The sequence below is a fragment of the Syngnathus floridae genome, chromosome 6, assembly GCF_059516105.1.
Source record: "Syngnathus floridae isolate MCC-2025c chromosome 6, RoL_Sflo_1.0, whole genome shotgun sequence".
Lineage (NCBI taxonomy): Eukaryota > Metazoa > Chordata > Actinopteri > Syngnathiformes > Syngnathidae > Syngnathus > Syngnathus floridae.
This window is the reverse complement of record NC_142418.1, coordinates 7414748-7434534: the sequence shown is the minus strand read 5'-3', so window position 1 is coordinate 7434534 and position 19787 is coordinate 7414748. Positions and strand designations below refer to the sequence as shown.

General features: G+C 39.3%; 2 protein-coding genes and 1 long non-coding RNA gene across 9 annotated transcripts in view; 2 read left to right on the top strand and 1 right to left on the bottom strand.

The window, feature by feature from the left end:
• Positions 1–402: 402 nt before the first annotated feature.
• On the top strand, positions 403–978 carry LOC148396258 (uncharacterized). Its single transcript, XR_015859061.1, has 3 exons — positions 403–561; positions 707–769; positions 888–978. It is a non-coding gene; the product is annotated as an uncharacterized LOC148396258 (long non-coding RNA).
• A 74-nt stretch (positions 979–1052) lies between these two features.
• LOC148396257 (galactose-specific lectin nattectin-like) lies at positions 1053–2046 on the top strand (the record flags this gene model as incomplete). Its single annotated transcript, XM_088378380.1, has 3 exons — positions 1053–1148; positions 1300–1431; positions 1892–2046. Coding segments are annotated over 3 exons (348 nt in total), but the record flags the coding sequence as incomplete, so codon positions are not given.
• A 7648-nt stretch (positions 2047–9694) lies between these two features.
• The window catches only part of LOC148396256 (uncharacterized), a 33100-nt gene continuing 23007 nt past the window's right edge, over positions 9695–19787 (bottom strand). For all 7 annotated transcript variants that reach the window (XR_015859197.1, XR_015859196.1, XR_015859200.1 and 4 more), the window contains 2 exons: positions 14140–14300; positions 9695–12116 (listed from right to left, as the gene is read on the bottom strand). The gene's annotated coding sequence lies outside the window, so the exon portion shown is untranslated. The remainder of the gene's footprint in view (positions 12117–14139; positions 14301–19787) is intronic.

The window sequence follows — 19787 nt, the reverse complement described above, 5'->3', positions numbered from 1 at the left end:
AGATAGATAGATAGATAGATAGATAGATAGATAGATAGATAGATAGATAGATAGATAGATAGATAGATAGATAGATAGATAGATAGAGACCGAGCAGCGATCACATCAAACCTGGCAACAGCATCAATAGTTTATTTGTTTACTGTGTGTTTATTTCATTTTTTTGTGAGATTTTTTAAAAAAAAGTGAATCCCGTACAAATTTTTAGTGACCCAGTTGTGGTTGTACATTCTACCAAGATTATTGGAGGTAGCATTTCTAAGTCGTCTATTTGGGTTGCCAGTGACTAATTTTTAACCTGCAAATCTTTAAAAATGCTGGTTAAAAACAACATAACTGTTCATTCAGCAGTTTTATGGCTTGATTGCAAAACAGCTTCTTCTGCTTAATTGAGTTGCTGCATTCTTGACTAACGGGAACTCATAATCTTGATTTGTTTGTTTGACATTTTTTATGGGTGACACTGCCGTCATATACCCCTTACACATTCCAAAACTGTCAACTGACCATATATAAAGCGCCTGGTTTTCCTTGTCAGTATCAAGCATCACGACTGCAAAGGTAACTTCACACAATTTCCTATCCTACTGCTGAAACTTTAACTGCATTTTTCCATTTTCCACATAGTTAGATGCAAATGAAAAACTGTCATAGTATATATTGATAGAAATATTTGCTTGTTTGTGTTTTTCTTTACCTATTCCAGATGGCATTTGCTCTTCACCTGTTGTTCCTCGTTTGTGGAATCAGTGGACTGTTCACTGGAGTCGTAAGTTCTCATCTTGTCATTTTTTAACACATTTTTTATGGTGCTTAATGTATAGCTGCGTATTTGTGTGTAAATGTTCGGCAATCAGATTTTAACAATGTGCCTTTGTTCTTCGAAGGAATCTTTCAAATTGACTGCAAAAATAGGTTGGTTAATCTGAATAATATTGCAAATGAACTATTATTATTATTATTATTATCATTATTATTATTGTTGTTATAATTATTGTTAGTATTGTCACCAGAATTGCTAAAAATGTCTCATTTTGCTCCCAAAACAACCATGTGCTGCAGCCAATAGCTGCCCTCGAGGCTGGACTCAGTTGGACTGTAAATGTTACATTTACGAAGATGAACCGAGGTCTTTTGCTGATGCAGAGGTTTGGAAGAAAATAGTTGTGATGTCGCTTTATTACGAATAGTGATCCTTCTACGGACTGAACAATTTGGTCCAGAGTCAATATATACCTTGCAAACTGTCTGGCAGATCTAGATGAGTGAAATCAACTTCTGATTCTCTTTTTCCTTCAGAGTGTCTGCAACATTCTTAGTGGAAATCTGGCCTCCATCCACAATGACTTGGAAAATGCATTTATTGTTGAAGTGATTCGAGCGAATGGTGACGCGAAAGAGGGCTGGATTGGACTCCATGATGCAATTTTGGTAAAACATTGACCAGGACAAACATTCTGAATGAATCCAGTCACTGGTGTTCAGTGAAAGTATTTTTGACAAATGGAGAATGAAAGTGTTCTCCAGACTCTTGTCTTGTCACCAGATTAAACGACATATAGAGTTGAGTAATTAATGATAAGAAAACATGTTGGAACAAATGTTGTTCCACCATTTGTCAAATATACACTGGCAGGACTTGAATTCAACTGCAAAACAATCAATGTAACATTATAAAATTGAAACTTTTTTCATTCAATATAGTACACTTAAAATTCATCAACATTCTTTATAATCACGCAATCTTGACCTCCACACTATCTCAAATTGAAGCATCGGTTTACGTGTTACTGTTTGAATCAAATATTGTTCAGTCAAAATGGATTGCATTAAGGCAAACAAATACCATTCAGATTTGTGTCCCTTATTCAACTTTTTTGTTGTCTTCCAGAATACTGAATACATATGGACTGATGGCTCAGAGGAAGATTTCCTTAACTTTGACACAGCAAATTCACAGCCAAACGCGGCGACTGGTGACTGTGTGGAAATTGATGAGGGCGGTAAGTAAACACAGTGATCAAAGTTGGCTACGAACATAATGCTGTAATGACTTGCATTTTTTTTTTCTTAAAGACGGACGTTGGCGAGCTGCACAGACCTCAATGTGTATGTTTACATCATCAGAGATACACTCCACTAATTACTCATCTTAACAGCCTGGCTTCTGTCACAATGGCGTTCGATTATTGTGATGACTCAGTGAAATAATATCAAACTTTAGTGGTGCCTTTGTATGTGTGGGTTTTCTATCAACTCCCTTTTCCTTCTCTTATATTGACTGCAAATTTGTAATGTCATCTCTTTCAGAAATAAAGGAACCTGTCTGCATCAAAATATTTTTGTCTGTGACTTCCAACACACTCATTAATAAAAGTTTTTGTACTCACTTTTGAGATACCGTATCTCTCTCTCTCTCTCTCTCTCTCTCTCTCTCTCTCTCTCTCTCTCTCTCTCTCTCTCTCTCTCTCTCTCTCTCTCTCTCTCGCTAGCTATTCAATCATGTCTTATTAAAGTAAAAAAAAATTGGTCAAGCTTTGCTGCAAGAAGCTCTACACACACACAAAAAAAAAACGTAGGAACCCATCTTACTTGATTGATATTTTAGATGAGGTTTTGAAATAAGATCTGCATTGTTGAGTAATTACACAACTTACCCAGAGATGCAGCTTTTGTCACCTTAGCACACGTCAAGTATGAAGAGTGAACAAGTGAGACTTGTTTCAGGACTAATCCTAAACTTAAATGCAATATTGATTGATTGATTGATTGATTGATTGATTGATTGATTGATTGATTGATTGATTGATTGATTGATATCTTTATTTTTAACATATTTAAAACATAAAAAGAGAAATAAATAAAACAAATAACACTTCAAAGTGCCATATCTAAGTCTATACAACAAACAAACGAACAATAAACCAACAAACTGAAAAAAAAAACAATAACAAAGAATGCTCGAAAAGTAGTAGGAGGAAGCATAGCTTTTTATATTCCTACCCCTTTCTCACTTTATCCATTAAACTAATGATTCATCATATAAATCCACAACAGAACACAAGTAGACACACTTTCAAACTTATTTTTCTGTTTCATTATTGCTTGTGTGAAGTGAAATGAATGATAATCCAGTAGTTATTTTGCATTGTATATGACTGCAATGCTTCATGAAATTTTGGACTGTACGTGTTTGATACCTACCAACCGACCGACCGACCGACCGACCTACTTACCTACCTACCTACCTACCTACCTACCTACCTACCTACCTACCTACCTACCTACCTACCTACCTACCTACCTACCTACCTACAATATCTACCTACCTACAATGTCTACCTATCTACCTATCTATCTACCTATCTATCTACCTATAGACAGACAGACAGACAGACAGACCAATTGATTGATTGATTGATTGATTGATTGATTGATTGATTGATTGATTGATTTCTGCAATTCATTTTCCATTACCAATCCTAAATCCAAAAGTGTTTCACTGACATATGATGCCATACTTGATGCAGCAACTGTTTCCAAGCATGCAGCTTGATGTTTTGCTATTCATCCAACAGTAATGACTTTTCCAGCTTTTGTTTTGTCCTGATTTTTTTTTTGTTTTTTGTTTTTTGTGCTCCATCATCAGCTTTTATATTAATGAGACATGGGAATGGGGGAAGTGTTGTCCTCTCTTTGTTGCCACATTATGTTCACCTCACTTCATATCAGCTCATGCAAACTGCCGTTAAATGAGTGCTTTGGAAAATTGGCCAATACCGTGTTATACTTTCTCATCCCTGGTGCAAATCTTCTATTTTACTTCTTTATCTGGGAGAGATTGTGATATTAGGGCCTTATTATGCAGCAGCAGTGAAAGTGACATTAGCTCATTGATTGTGTGCAGGGGCACGAGAATAGCACTTTGTTGCTATCTCTTATTCTCTAAAGTTTTGAGAATTTAGACTCTAAATAGAGTGAATTATGACTATTTCTATCTATTTATATACAAAAGTAACCTAGAAAAGAATTATGTCTAAAGTCTTATGGCTCGTTATGAGTCAATACAAAAAACAATTCATGATTTGAAACATTTTAGTTTAGTGACTATCTGGAGCAACATCATTTCATGTGGTCTATGAAAGCATATGAAGTCTACTTCTTCATGCACAATACATTTGGTTGTACTGTGCTACTTTTCTTGCTTTAGCCTGCACAACTCAACTTAACTGGACTTTATTTAGAGAGAATTTGCAAGTGTTGTATATATGTTTGAACACAAAACATAATCTATGACAATAATATAAATAAATAAATAAATAAATAAATAAATAAATAAATAAATAAATAAATAAATAAATAAATAACGTATTTTCCGCACTATGAGGCGCACTTAAAAAGTTAAAATTTACTCAAAAAAAATACAGTGCACCTTATAATGTAGAGTGTGCCTTATAATGCAGAGCATATATAAACCCTAACCCTAACCCGACTCACAGATGCCTCTTTCAGAATGAAACAAAGACTTTTGTTTTACAATGAATAGACTCAAATATAGGAAAGACCCGACTCTATATTCCTTTTTACGCTCATTTTGGCCATTTCCTTCTCAGACCAATTTAATGACGTGACTACGAGTGATGGTAAAGTGGGCAAAAAACGGTCCCAGACACCAAAATGAAACTTTTTGCAGAAGGAAGGAAGGCGGCATTGTGACTGTACCAAACCACATGTGCCGTGGCAGTAGAGCAGGTCGTTCAGAAACCGGAGGGTCGACGGTTCGAACCCAGCTCTGTCCGAGTCACGTGTCATTGTGTCCTTGGGCAAGACACTTCACACACCTTGCTGCAGGGACTACAGTTGAAAAACAGCCCCTTAGCTAATTTTACATCTACAGAAATGGTCATTGATGTACACTGTCCCTGTCAAATAAACAACATAAATATATAATTCACCTGGTAGGCTCAACCATTATAACAACACCAAAGGAAGTAAGCCTGACAAATCATAAGAACACACACGCACGGTCACCCGCAGTCCCTCACATGTCTCGCCCACAGCCCTTCTGGGCTTGTCTCCATGGTTACCACAGCAGGGATGGTGTCCTTGGCAGCGATGGAGGGATGGAGAGGAGGATCGAGAGCGTATGAAAGAGAAGTGAACTGGTGACACTTGTTGAACAGTTAAAAGGATACCTTGACATTCACATTTTTAATCTCCCTTTCATGAAAGAGTTTCTCTGGCCGTGCCGGGAATGACTCCCTATACACTCTATGTTGCCCTATATAGTGCGTACACCATTTTGTAGTGTTGTTCCAACCACTGTGTGGACTCTGAGAGATACAGTTCATTTAAACAATTCCGAAAACAGACTGGAATGGATTAGTGGAAAAAAAGATTTGTGCGTTAAGGAGCGAGTGTGGTCACAGAAGGAATTAAATTGATATCTCAGTAATCATCAATCATCAACATTCATCATGATTGTGAAGTAGGGAACGGGGGAGTCCAAACACAGCCTCTCTGTTTCCTGATTCTCTTTCGCCCGCGTCGTCGTTGCTTGAGATGCAGGGGACACTTTGATATGTTCACGTCCATTTAGCTGTTTTTTATTTCACCAAACAATGTCTAAAAAAAAGCTTGTGCTTGAAAGGCTCATTATATTATATATATTATATATATTATATATATTATATATATTATTATTTATTCTTTCCAAAATGTTTTACTTAGCAACACAAAATTTGGTAGATGACTGTGAGATTGCTATTAAATTTGAGCGAGGTTTAATAGAGACGAGAACAACACTATATTTTTTTTATCTTCTTAATTGATATTTTCAAACAATTTCCAACAAGCTGTTATTTGATAATGCTGTAATCGTAACAAAAACGTTGACCCATGCTGGACAAAGGCAAATAATCAATGAACTTCTTTCTCACCATGTATTGACCTGAAGAATTGCACTAAAAGCTCCTTTGACTTGCTATGGACACGCTTTGACAGCAGCCGTCGTCGCCGTGTGCAATTTGAATCCCTTCGACTGAATGCCATTCAAACTTCAACAGGAAAAAATCATTACTTGTCACAGCAAAGCCAGAGATGCTCTTGATCCATTGTTGTTAGGCAGCCTTTCAAATACATTTTAAAGAAAACAATGGAGCAACTATTAAATGAACTGATATTAAAAAAGCCATTCAAATGTCAATCATATGAGACGCGACATGAGGTACACCTGTACAATCTAATGTAAAATGAATGAAACAATTCTGCCTTTCTTCAGAATAATGAGGAGTGCGGAAGCCTCGGTGGGTCAGAGGATGATAGACCTCGCCCTTCATCATCTTTTACAGACACATGACTGATGGCAGTCAATCTATCCTCTGGTACACATCCGAGGAAGTCTGATTGTGTGCTTTTGTGTGCGTGTGTTAGACAGATTGGAGGAGACAGCGAGACAAAGGCACAATGAGAAATTCCCCCCCAGGTGGAGAAACTACCTGTCTTGATAGCAGATGCGCCAGATCACATCGAGTGGCCCTTATGGCGCACACGCCTTTCAGCGGGGGCACAATAGGTCGTTTAAACACGCACGCACGCACACACACACACACACACACACGAGCATTGGTAATACATCCATCATTCTACTGCTGTCGGAGCCGAGGCGGACACAGAGAGGGGACAAACAAGGAGAGAGAAAATGCAAAAGAAGAAAAAAGCTAAAAGAAAATAGAGGACAATTACAAAACAGCATGTGCTATTTGTCTGTGGATAAAAGAAGGCATTGGGGTTAGGAAAGTTTGGGCAAATGCTCATTGGAGACTCAATTGAAGTTGCTATGTGTGATTTAAACCAATATAAGTAAATAGTAGAACATGTGGTTCAGTTGGATTATAAATCACAAAATAAATACATGGCAACAATGCAGCATAACAGATATACATAATTTCTACTACATTTGGCAGTGTAATAATAATAATAATAATAATAATAATAATAATAATGATATGCACAAAAAGTATTACAGCTGAAAGCAAATATCAAGTACAATTGGATGTACAATTTAATTTGCAGTTTTTAATTTAGCACAAAAAATGAATAGAAAACACTACTGACAATGAAAAAATATTTTCCTTATTACCTCTGAAAACCCCCAAAATAGATTACTTCTCAAAAGTAAAATACAGTTAACAGTCACCATATTCAGTACACTTGGATGCACAATTTAGTGAGATCCAATAAATACACATTCTAATATTTTACCTCAATGCAGATAAGTCATCCCAGTCGTCTCTGAGGACTTGTCGGTCACCACGGTAATTAAATGCCGTACACAGTGGAGTAAACCCCCCCTGCCCCACACCCACTCATCCTCGTGCATACAAGCGCCAACCTCCTGACCAGTCGATTCTGTTGGAGAGCTTCATCGAGCACACACCGAGTGAAGCGGGTCTCTGGGGAAGGCCCGCTGGGCATTTATAGACATTTGTAACTGACATCTTCACGCATTGATGTTGTATTGTTGTTTTCACTTCCATTTAAGATTAATGCAAAGACATGCTTGTTTTGACATTTGCGACCAAACGTGCACTTAAATGGGTACAAACATGGCGACAATCTGACCCAATTTTAGCATTTTTTAGTTGAATATTTATTTATTCCCCCTTTATTTATATTATTTATTTATCAAATATTTTATTTAATATTTATTTATGTATTATTTATTGTATGATCTGGCCAGTCCATCAGTTTCCAAAATCAAATGTGGCCCTAGAGAACAAATGTTTGCACAGCACTGCTTTCGATGCTCACTAAAGTCTCGCATGCCACCGTCAATTTGAGTCAAATTCCAATTCGGACAAATCTTTCATGTCTCTTGTAATGCCTTCACTTGGCCGAATGATGTGAACATCTCACTTGTGATGTCATTTTGAGACGACTTGCCAACCCATTTGGCCTTGAGCATCAAAAACCCAGAGAACTGTTTTCCAAATGTCTCAAGAGGCTTTGCGGTTTCTCTCCTCTAGCCACCGACTGCTCTTTCAATGCCCTGAGAGCACGACACCTTGATATCAACCCCTGAGAGTGCAAGTATAAACTGTTTCTTGTGTGTGCACACTTGGAAGGAACAAAAGTATCTATTATGAAGCACACTGATTTTGTTACACAAAGGCACCAGTTACATTTGATGCATTATTATTAGTAGTAGTAGAATGGTTGGAATCAGTGGATAAATGGGGAAGCAAGGTGTCTAATAATTTGTGAACGTTCTCATGGAAAACCATGTCATGGACATCATTTCAATTCAATGTCTTACATTTCTCGTATTTTCTTTTGATGAATAACCCATAAGTAGTTGTGATCCATTTGATGCTGCTCCACATTTCTCTTCGACAGAGGCATGATGTTTGTTTTCTAGCGAGAACATGTAAAGTCTTTCAAACGGCATCAGACAATCTCACTCTGCAGTGATGCGTGCCTTTTCCTTCATCCTCCATCTCGCCCCCTCAATGACTTCTCAAGGTCACTGTGCTTACCGTCAACACTTCAGCGCAGCTATTTCGTGCCAAAGAGAGCAGAGAGCCAAAAAGGGACAAATAGAGAGCAACACGCGGGAGGTAATCACCTCCATTAAAGGGCCATACATTCGCTCGGACAGGATGTCATTTGAAATGGCGCGTTTTAGTGCGCTTGCGCTCGGCTCTGGTACATCGGCGGCATTGATGGAGCGTCGTCATCATCACCTTGTGGTAAAGTGGCTGTTTGGCTCTGGTGTGTGTGTGTGTGTGTGTGTGTGTGTGTGTGTGTGTGTGTGTGTGTGTGTGTGTGTGTGTGTGTGTGTGTGTGTGTGTGTGCGTGTGTGTATGTGTGTGTTTATGTGTGTGTTTGTGTGTGTGTGTGCGTGCATCGAGTGAGCATTTGTGTGTGCGTTTTAATGAATCGATTGCCTTGCAGTGTTTTGATATTGTTCCCGTCCACCATCAATTTATTTCCTAAGTTAAATAAGAGACACGCTCCGTCAGTAACCGGGCAACCTCCTCCTCCTCCCCCACTGGCGCGCGGATGTGCGTGGCCACCGATAAATCAATTTGAGCTAGGTTGAACAAGGGGACAGATAGAGTGAGTGGAATGAATGCAATTATGTGCAGCATGTCATTAATTCTTGATACAGTACGTTTATCCTCGAGTCGGCGCATTGTAATATTCAGGGACGGTCACTTGGCAGACTGAGGGGAGGAAATTAATCTCAGAGAGGGTTTCATTCACACCGCAGCGTGCTTCAGCGTATTCACATGAAAAACTGCAATTTATAAAGTTGGATGAAAGAAGTTAAAAGCAAATCATTTGTAAAGGAGGTCAGTAGATATTCACTTTTTTTCTTAATGGCAAGAAAAAGTTTGAAAAGAATATATAATGTAAAAATAACTTTTGAATTGCTTTTAAATTGCAACTAGTTGGTTCCGTAGAGTAACTGCCTAATGACCAGCAATATAAGAACCAAGTATTTTTTTTTTCCTCTTTGAAATACAAAGTACCTATTTCTACAAATATGTATTTCAAAGTCCTCTCGCGCAGTGTCAACTAGGATACACTTTTTTTTCCTTTTGCATTTTTTGTCCTTTGTGAAATACAAAAAAATCTGTTTCTATAAATTTGTATTTAAAGGTCCTCTCACACCATGTCAACTGAGATATTGTCCAGCACTCCCGTGGCCCTCGACCGGATAAGCGGTGTTGAAAATGGGCGGATGGATGGATGGATGGACGGACGGACGGACAGATGGATGGATGGATCAGAAACGCAATCAGCTTTATTGACCAAGTTTGTGCATGCCACACAGGGAACTTGACTCCGGTTGATCTCAACCTCTGTACAACATTCGAGTGACTTATAAAAATACAAAAATCCTCCATTTTCTAACTGCACTAATGACATTCATAAAGCACAATCATGTCAAATCCAAAACATAAGTAATGTTTTTTTGTTTTGCTTTTTAATTAGCTAAACCAATTAAAAGCTGTTATTTGGCTTCTTGGTTATGTAGTAACTACACACCTTAGCTTTGCCCATTGTCGTATAACAAAAGCCAGTAGCGGGGGAAATAGGACCCTTTTAGTGTACTATAGTTTTGGAGCCTTGGGGTATTTATGTGTTTACATTTACTTTAAGACATTTCAAGTCTGTAAATTTGTTAAAAATAATGAAAGCAAAATTTACATTTTCACATGAGGTCACATTTGTTGCCAGCAGTGGGCTTTGTGTTGTGCTATTTTGATGGATCAGTTAATTTACTCATCCCACAGTGTTGTCCCATGAAAAAATGTAACGCAAATATTTATGTTAATGAATGTGCTCATTTATGTGAGATACTTTGTTTCCTTCAATCTTTATCTCGTACGCCCACACTTGACCACCAACATAGCAATATCACGTGCGCTTTTATTCCCCGTTTAGCGTGTGTGACAGCAGCTTGCGTGAACCGTGTGATTCGGCACAGCATGGAGCACAAGTTGGTGTTTGTGTTGTGATGATGATTAGTGGAGGATGAATACATGCCAATACACACGCAGGCGTGCACGGACAAACACACACACACTGTTTGGCAGCATCCTAAGTGAGGGTTAGCAACTTCTCACCTACGCCCACCGACTGTTAAGTAATTGCCTGAATAGAATCCGTGCGGCGCCTCATTTGTTTCACGGTGAGGAAAACCTGAATTCTCTCATGTGCAAATCAGAGCTAACCTTATTTGGCTCAATGTTTGTATACTTTATTCAGAGCACTTTCTGTTAGGGATGGAGGGGGGGGGGGGGCAAACTAAAACAAGCCAATTAAAATTAAAATCAGAAATTCAACAATTCTCATAGCTATACCCCTAAAATACAGGATGACCAAATCCCCAAAACAGAAACATATATTGGTGTAAATATCCAATAAAGATAATAAATGAGTTGAATTTTATAACGTGAAAAGTAATTGGGAGAAATTAATTAAATGAAGTTGTTTTATGTTATGGTTACATTTTGAGCCATTAGTCAGTGCTTTGGGGGATGGAACAGCTCACAGGAGGTCAGATTGCAGACTGAGTAGCAATTACCTTAACCATAGCTGCATTTTGTTCAGCTAAGTGTAATTTGGCAGACACTCCTTCGTGCTATTAGGCGAGCCACGGCTACTGGGAAACATTTCAGCATTCTGATGGTTTAAAATGGAACCTCGGATTTTTGACAATGCATGAAATGCTTTACGTTCACCCAAGTTCTTGTACTAACTGCGCACAGGGGTGAATTTTTCTTTCTCGGGTATTTTTGTAGATGGGGGCTGTTAGAAATGGTTACAGCAAACTCAATATCTGGCCAAATATCCATATCCTTTAAATACAGCACAAGCATCGCGCATGGTCTACATATCATTTAAGAGGGACTTCAAGATTTCCCCTTACAGATGTAAAATTGACCTGTGTGGTTTTGATTTTAATCTGACTTAATCTGAAACAAAGGTTTATGACACATATGGTGTTTGCACAAAAAAATAAATGTTATGTTTTTTCCTTACCCTACAGTACCCAATGTAAACCAATTCATCACCTGACGACAATTTTTCACACCCCTACCTCGGAATCCTAAATAAGTTTTTGTCTTGTCTCCGCTACACCTTCAGAGCAAGATGCTCCAAAATCAGTTGAGGTGAAATTGCTTTGGATTTGTGAAGTCAATTTGGGATCGACTGTGTGTCAGCATCCGACAAAAGTAAGCTGTGTAACGCAGCATGTATAATGCATGTTTGCCTGGTGGGGAGAAAGAAAGCGCACGCCGACAGACCTGACGGCCCCGGGGAGTCCAATGAGTGAATGAGAAAAGTTGATTATAAGGCTTTTAACGTCTCGGCTAATTACCACAGATGCTAATTAGATGGCATTCGCTGCAAGCAGGGTAATCAGTGTGTGCGATGAGACAGAAGTTGGAGTCGAACTATCATCTCTCAACCCTTGCTAAGCACAGTGAGAGACATTAAGTTGCTGATATTGTGACACGAGGCCTCCAGGCGACACCGAAACTTTCGTCGAAGCTTTCCAAGAAAAAGCCTGTTGTCGTTATTGCTCAGGATGTTTCAATCTATTGAGAAAAAAAAAAAGCAAAACAAAAAAGGCCATTGAGGCATTTGACCTTCACTGTGTAAACGTGATTGTCATGGCAAACGGATCAATGCAGCATTTCCAACAGCATACGTACCCACACGTGTCCATTTAGCCTGACTTCTATGTAATCACTGTGTTACTCTGCCGTAAATCCGGGATCCCTCCCAACAATGCTGCACCACCATTTTAATCTCCTCCCCAGCAGCTGATTCATTGCAGTCAGCTTTAGTTACTAAGGCTCACCGATGAAGGCACAGTTGTCAAACTCGAGGCCTGTGAGCCAAATCAGGGCCACCACATCATTTTATGGCTCAATACACTCAAGGATGTTTGTCATTGTGGCAGACTTGAATGCACATGCGACAAATAATACTCTATCCTTTTCAAATTCTCCCTCCACCATAATCAAATATACACATAATCAAATCCTGTGATGTCAGTGTGGCAAGGTCAAGCAGCTCCATCTTTACAACCAGCACACTGCAGGATTTTTTTTTTTACGGCCCCACGAGGATGCCCCCGCTCTAGGGTTACTTGCGGCAGGAGACATGTCCCTCGTGCCAGAGCCCCTTCGGAGCTGTTCGCTCCGCAGCAGCAGCACATCATCAAAGCCTGGCGGGAGGGAAAACCAGCAAAACAGATCTGATTCATGAAGTCAAACTGTTTTGCAGCTAACAGACATGGATGACTCCCAATATGCCCAAGTGGGCTGTGCCACATACAGTATTAGCTCATATCACACCTCAGAATGCTCTCAATGGAATTTAAGGCATCAGTTGAGATGTATTTACTTGACAAACCACCTTCCTAATTCATAAATCTAGAATTTTGAATTGCTTAAAATGAAGGGTTTGCTGTGTGGTAATCGAAGTCCAGACCCGAATCTAATAGCAATTCTGTAGCATAACCTTTAAAAGGTTGATGATTGATACTCGAAAATGACAATTGTATTCCCACTGTCCCTGGCCTCACCATCGCCAAAAAAACATTAAACAGAGTAAGCCCCATGTTTCATCAAAAACGCTGATACAAATTGTTTACCTCAATGACTTTAGAGGTTCCACTATATGTTTTTTTATTTCACATGTTCATGGCCTGAGTTTCTTTATCAGGTGCTTTCAGGCTGTTTTGCACTACCCGCCTGAGCATGCTGCGCATAATTAGTTATTGCACGTGTCACACTTAAGTCCAGCCTCCCATTTAAAAGCCTGCGACCAGATAGTGACTGAGTTGCAAGCACTCCCTTTCATTTCATCCATCCTCACAGTACTGCTCTCCCGTGGGCGTTTGGCTCTCTGGACTAATTTGTTGCAGTGTGCGAGCTTTTATAGTGGCCCTCACGCAGCACCACATTCTCTCAGAGCCCGGCACAAATAAAATAACAGACAACAACGAAGAACCCCACAATAGATGTCAAGGCAAGCGTTTTCCATGGTGACTATGGTGTCTGCCTTCTGGAACGCTGATTCTGATGAACTTCAAGATTCAAGATTCAAGAGTTTTTTATTCGCCATGTTTGAGCGTGCCAAACAAGGAATTTGACTTTGGTAAATCACAGCCTCTGTTCAACATTTAGGTGACTAACAACAACACTCAGGACATGTGAAAAATGGAAGATATTCTCAAGATTGTTATGCTTTTGCGTGACTAACACTACATTAACTTTGATGACCCGATTAGAGGATGCCTCCTCTTTCACCTATACATACATGGTGACACAGCCGAGGGTGGGGCGTGACTAAAACAACAAAAGAGTGGAGCTCTACAGGCACAAACATGCATGTAAACATTGCAGATTGCAACCACGATAAATCAATGAGAAACGATTTCATGTCTGCCAACCTTATGTACTACATTTGATTATTTTATGCGGATGGAAATTAGGGCATAAAGAGTTACTGAGACAAAACGTTTCATCTTTTATCACCATCAGAAAGCGCCTGCTCACACTGTCTTGGTTGAGAAGAATATTATTGCGCTGGAGCAACCTCTCCACTCACCTGACGTGGCTCACTGTAATTTTCTCCGTCTTTCCCAAACTCAAGGGGGTCATCGAGTGGACAGTTTCGATGGCTGATTTCAAGACGATGACAGAGAATCACAGAAGAATCATCGAGAGAGTGCATGAGCACCTGCTAGAGTGGAATGTCTTGGAAATTTTCTGCCATGGATGGATGGATGGATGGATGGATGGATGGATGGATGGATGGATGGATGGATGGATGGATGGATGGATGGATGGATGGATGGAGGGAGGGAGGGAGGGAGGGAGGGAGGGAGGGAGGGAGGGAGGGAGGGAGGGAGGGAGAGAGGGAGAGAGCAGGGGAGGGAAGAAGACATGGAGAAAAGAGGAGATGGAGGGATGGAGAGATAGTGTTTATCTGCTCAGAAATAAATTCAAGGTGCACCTCACTCTTCCAATACTTTTGGGAGGGAAACAGCACGCGTTCAGGTGTAATAAAAGGTAATACATGGTAAATGCAGTTGCATATATCACCAGCACTAAGTGCAGCAATTATCCTATGCAAAAGCAAGAAAAGCATATCTTAGAGCAGCTGTACCACGAGGGAGTCCACATATAATATGCAATCGTATGCATGAATGAAGCCATAATATGTTCTGCAATTGTGTTTACTCTAATGATTATATGTGAAAGGAAAGAAACACAAACAATAACGGCACATCTGTAATTCAAAAGATTGTCATAAAGGTTTGCTGCAAACAGTTAGTTCCCAGCATAGACCTTTTGCTTCTTACGCGATGCTTTGCAGAAGCCTACCTGGGGAATGTTCAATTTTCTGTAGACTCACTATCGTTATTTACATATCAAGCGGTTACAACCCACATGCAGCCAATTGAATTGAAATCACATACAAGATCGCAGTTTTCCATACATGGAAAATGTCTTTGATCTTTGAGTTCAGGTCATGGAAAATGGGAGAAAAAAACAAGAAATTATTTTGTTTAATCTCAAAAAGTAATGACACCTCTTCGCTCTGGCTTCTAACATGTCCTACTGTGTCCTGCTTTGTCCGTGGTGTGCTAAGTGGACGAAAAATCCGGGCCACTTTAGCATTTCTTCACCGTAGAGAGGACGTTGTTTGTGTCCTCTATGCTACAGACTATTTGTCTCCCCGAAACACAACTGAAAGAAGTGAGAGAAAACTGCCAGCTTGAAACCCGCCCGACTCCATCCGTCGTGCTCAATATCGTGTGTGTGTTTTTTCTTCTTCTACTCCTACTCTCTGGATTGATTGCTTGTGTACTGTAACTCCACTTCACCTTTGTAGGTTCTCCACTTAATGGGTTTTCCCATTTAGAGGGAAGTTGTTAGATTTGAGTGGAGGGACCTCGGGAGTTGAACGTCCTTGAGGTCTTACTTGCTGTGGCGTTTGCTTTGTCTTTGGCTTTTTCTACTTAAGAAAAGGGAGAGTTAGTGTATATACAGTATGTTATATTTCCTTGTGTTCCTTTCCTGTCCTATTCTAACACTTTCTAGTTCAGTTTTTCTATAATTTTCTACTGAAATCCAATGAACTCTGTTTTGAGAACATTAGTTACAATGCTTTACTATGACACCACAGCCCATATAAAATATTCAGTCATGGGATGTTTTAATGAGAACTCTTATTTTCTGTTGAGCTCTTGACTTGAACAATTTGGAATGAGGATCAACAAGTGAGTTTGAGCTCTTCATACTCAAAATTAATCTCTATAATTTTCTTTTAATTTCACATTTGAATCCCAAAATTATCACACACTTTAGTTTTTTTCCATTTTTTTAAATCATTTTTAAATTAATGTAGCACAAGAAAAAAAGGATACTACAGCATCACCGTATTAGATTAATGATAAACCTCTTATTAATTGTTTCGGTAATCCCCACCGTACTTGATTTAAGGCATACATTTTGGATTGGGTCCTAATTTAATACATTTGTTAGGCTCTGTATAATAGAAATATGCTATTGTTTTTTATTAATGAAGACCAATATACTGCAAATGCTGCCTGAATCCGCTTAAAAGCCTGAGGTGTGTACGACTGCCGACGCAAAATGTTGATTTAATGAGTTGTATCTTAGAACACGCACGAGTCCAATTATAAGATCAGTAAAACCAAAACGCTATCAATGACTTCTTCGTATAATTGCACTATGCTAGGATCGCTCTTGTATTTCATTAATGTAATAAAGCTGTTATGTCATTCTGGGGCTAGTATAATGTATTCTTTGCTACTGAGAAGGGGGTTGATGGGGGGATCTCGTCCATTATGCACAAGCACCACTCCACTGCTGAAGCTTACCAGCAGCCATACACTTTTAATTGCGTGCAACCAAGCAGCAACTACAAGCCTTAACATGAGGGGAGTCATACATCCTTGCATCTCCAGAATTGGTACTTTTCAGGAACTTGCAAAAAAAAAAAAAAAACATTTTCCTTGAGTTACCTCATACTGAGTATTTCTCAGACTTTCAATCTTGAGGCGACATAATGCCGAATGGCTCCTCCAGTGTAAGGAAGAGATGGACTTTTATGCCACATTTCAGACAGTTCAAGGGTCAAAGAGAGGTGATACATTTGTTATTTTCAACAAGGCAAAAATTTGACAATAAGGCAAAAAACAATGATGGTATTTGGATATACAGAATTTTCTCCTTGCTGGTGAGTTTTTATGAAATTGTATCGCTCATTACACCCGTCAAAATCTTTAAGTCTCCTTCAACATATTTTTGATAATGATTTCAAAAATGTCTATTTTCCCTCGCACATAATTTTTTTTTTTTTTTTTTTTGAGCTGAAAAATCTGGCCAATACGAATTTTATCGTTCATTGTCATATATAGCTATGACGTTTAAGAAAAAAAATCCACCTGTTGGTGAGCCTAACAATTTATCAACTTTACTAAATATTATCATACAGTTGTCTGCATCAGGTCATGTGATTTAGGTCTTCTTCCTCTGCTATGCATAGGAAACATATGCAGTTATTACCTTGGCCTAATAAATGAGAACAGAAACACATCCAACCACAAAGAACAAATGGTCGTATTGATCTGACACACTAAAGTCCACACTTTCGCGCAGACAAATGCCCGGAATGCATCCCCCTAGCCATCAATCACTTGGGCTGGTTCAAAGCGGCCCGGTCGTGTCAGGTCATCGTTTAGCCGCAAAATTTACATCTAAAGGGATATCACGGGATATCAGCACTTCCTTTCATCACATGCTGTAAGATTGCTTGCCAGAAAAAAAAAAAAACGTTCAAAGCAACATTTCCCATTGAGATCAATTATATTCGGAATGATCCAAGACGTTGGCATCGTGAAACCTTTGTTAAATGCAAGTAACAGAAGTTAACCAGTCCAATCTAGCACAGCATAATAAGTATGTAAAAAAAAAAAAGGAAAGTGTTATAGTAATCTTTTGAATCGCCTTACTCTAACGACTCGCATAATCAAACTATAGTACAGGTGACAATTATGCTGGGCTGTGACCAGTCTGATGCAAACAAGTAAATTTAAATCGCTTGAACTTCTAATCTACCATTCCTTTGAACTCTCCACACTTCACTTTTTCCCAAAAGATTTTCCCAAAAATCCCCTTAATACACACTTAATACACAAAAATTGTACAGTTTAAAATGTATCATTTTATTCATAACATTTTTACCATATTTCACAATCTTACGAATTTTACCGATTATAAGGCACACGCTTTGAATCCTGCAGCTTATCGTCAGGTGCAGTCTATCTACGGAGTTTTCATGATTTTTGTGATATTGCATGATTTGTGTATATTCTCTTTCTTATGGATATTGAACACTAAAACACCTGTGGCTTATAGTCCGGCGCATCTTCTATATGAACAAAACAGGATTCTTCCCTAATTTCAGATGGTGCATCTTATATTCAGGTGCAGCTCATAGTCCTGAAATTACGGTATATGAACATGCTTCCACATTGTCCACTAATAGAGCATAACAGAAACATCTCATTATAAACATAACCATCATTTTCTTGATCATCTGACCTATACGACACTTAAATATACCCATTTAAAGGACCCCTAAACTATGCCCATGTGTGTCCTACTTCCTGAACGGAGAGGACAATATAGTAACAAAATGTTTGTACTTTATTAACTTTCATGCATTCATGCCTTTATTCCCTTCATCCTGCCACGTTTCATCACATGCCTCTCTTGTTGGGCTTTGAAAAGGAGTGGTGATCCCCGTTTTGCTTCCACACCACACCCCACGTCACACAAGCGCGCACGTACACAAACACACACTCCTTAATACATTTACATCCCAAGCCACCCGGGTGCAAAGTAGGTGTTTGCTCCGGTGTGTGTGAGAGATCCTATTGTGTTTGTGTGCGCCTGGGCACGCATGGGTTTCTCATCCCCTCATTGTTATATTCATGACTAACTCAGCCTCCATGAATTTCAATGGGGTGTTATCTTTGGCAGCGGGTGACACTTTTAGATGAACCCCCGCGAACACCCCTTCCTCCCTCACCCACCACCCCCTGCGCGGTGCTCCCGCAGCTCTGCATGAACAACAACAACGCGCTTGTCTAATTCTGCTCCACGATATGAGTTCTCTTCTGGGATGTCCGCTACACACACTACTAGAATAACAAACGTGGTGTCCAAACTGTGGCCCGTGGGCTATTTGTAGCCTCCTGTTCATTCCATAATGTTCCACGATATATAGTTAAAAAATATAATTTGATGTTTGTTTATCTGTTACTAGGCCATCTGGGACTAAGGTGGATTGTTCATCATTTTAAGATCCAATCTGCCCAGTGAATATTTAAAAATTCCATGCGGGAACGAACAAACAAGGTCCACGCCCCACTCCGACCCCTGTGACTGGTTTGACTAGTCATAATTTAGGGGTAAATACGTACGTTTGTCACATGCTCTCCTGACGTTTACGAAAAGACTCGGAAGCAGAGAAAATGTTAGAGTAGGCACAAGCAACGGTTCACAGGATTAATAGAGAAATGCACAGTGGATGATTTGTGACAAGACTCGCTTCTATTAATCTCCCCAAACGAATTGCTCGGCGGGAGGGACGTAAAAGGATCTCAGAGGGAAAAATGGCAGCAAATAGGAAAAAAGAGACATACAGAATTTGACAGACAAACACGTGACCACATTAAAATTCTGAATGAACGCTCACGACCTCTGAACTAACATCTTAATTAGATACATTAGCGTTTGATATGCTGTTGGTTCGAATTATTATCGTGGAATAATGAAGGTGCGTTTACTCATTGGGTGTCTTGTCTGCACTCAGATGTGCTCAGCATGTAATAACGTTACAAAAATCACTTTGATCCACGGTTCACGTTCAATAAATATGACTGCCTACCACTGGATGGAAGACATGAAAAAAAAAACATTGATGGACAATATGACTGTTCCGTTTGCTTCTACTTTACTGCTTCTATCTATGCATGGTCGACGTCCACTGTTTGTTTTTTTATTGTTAATTTGTTGAATTACTTTTGTCACATGATGTGCCATGTCTTTAAATCTACTACTTAATATAACGTGTAAAAAGCAGGATGGTTGAAGGTATTGGATATGGTGCAGTTGCTTCACGACACATAGTGTAAAAGCAATATTAAAGGCATTCCA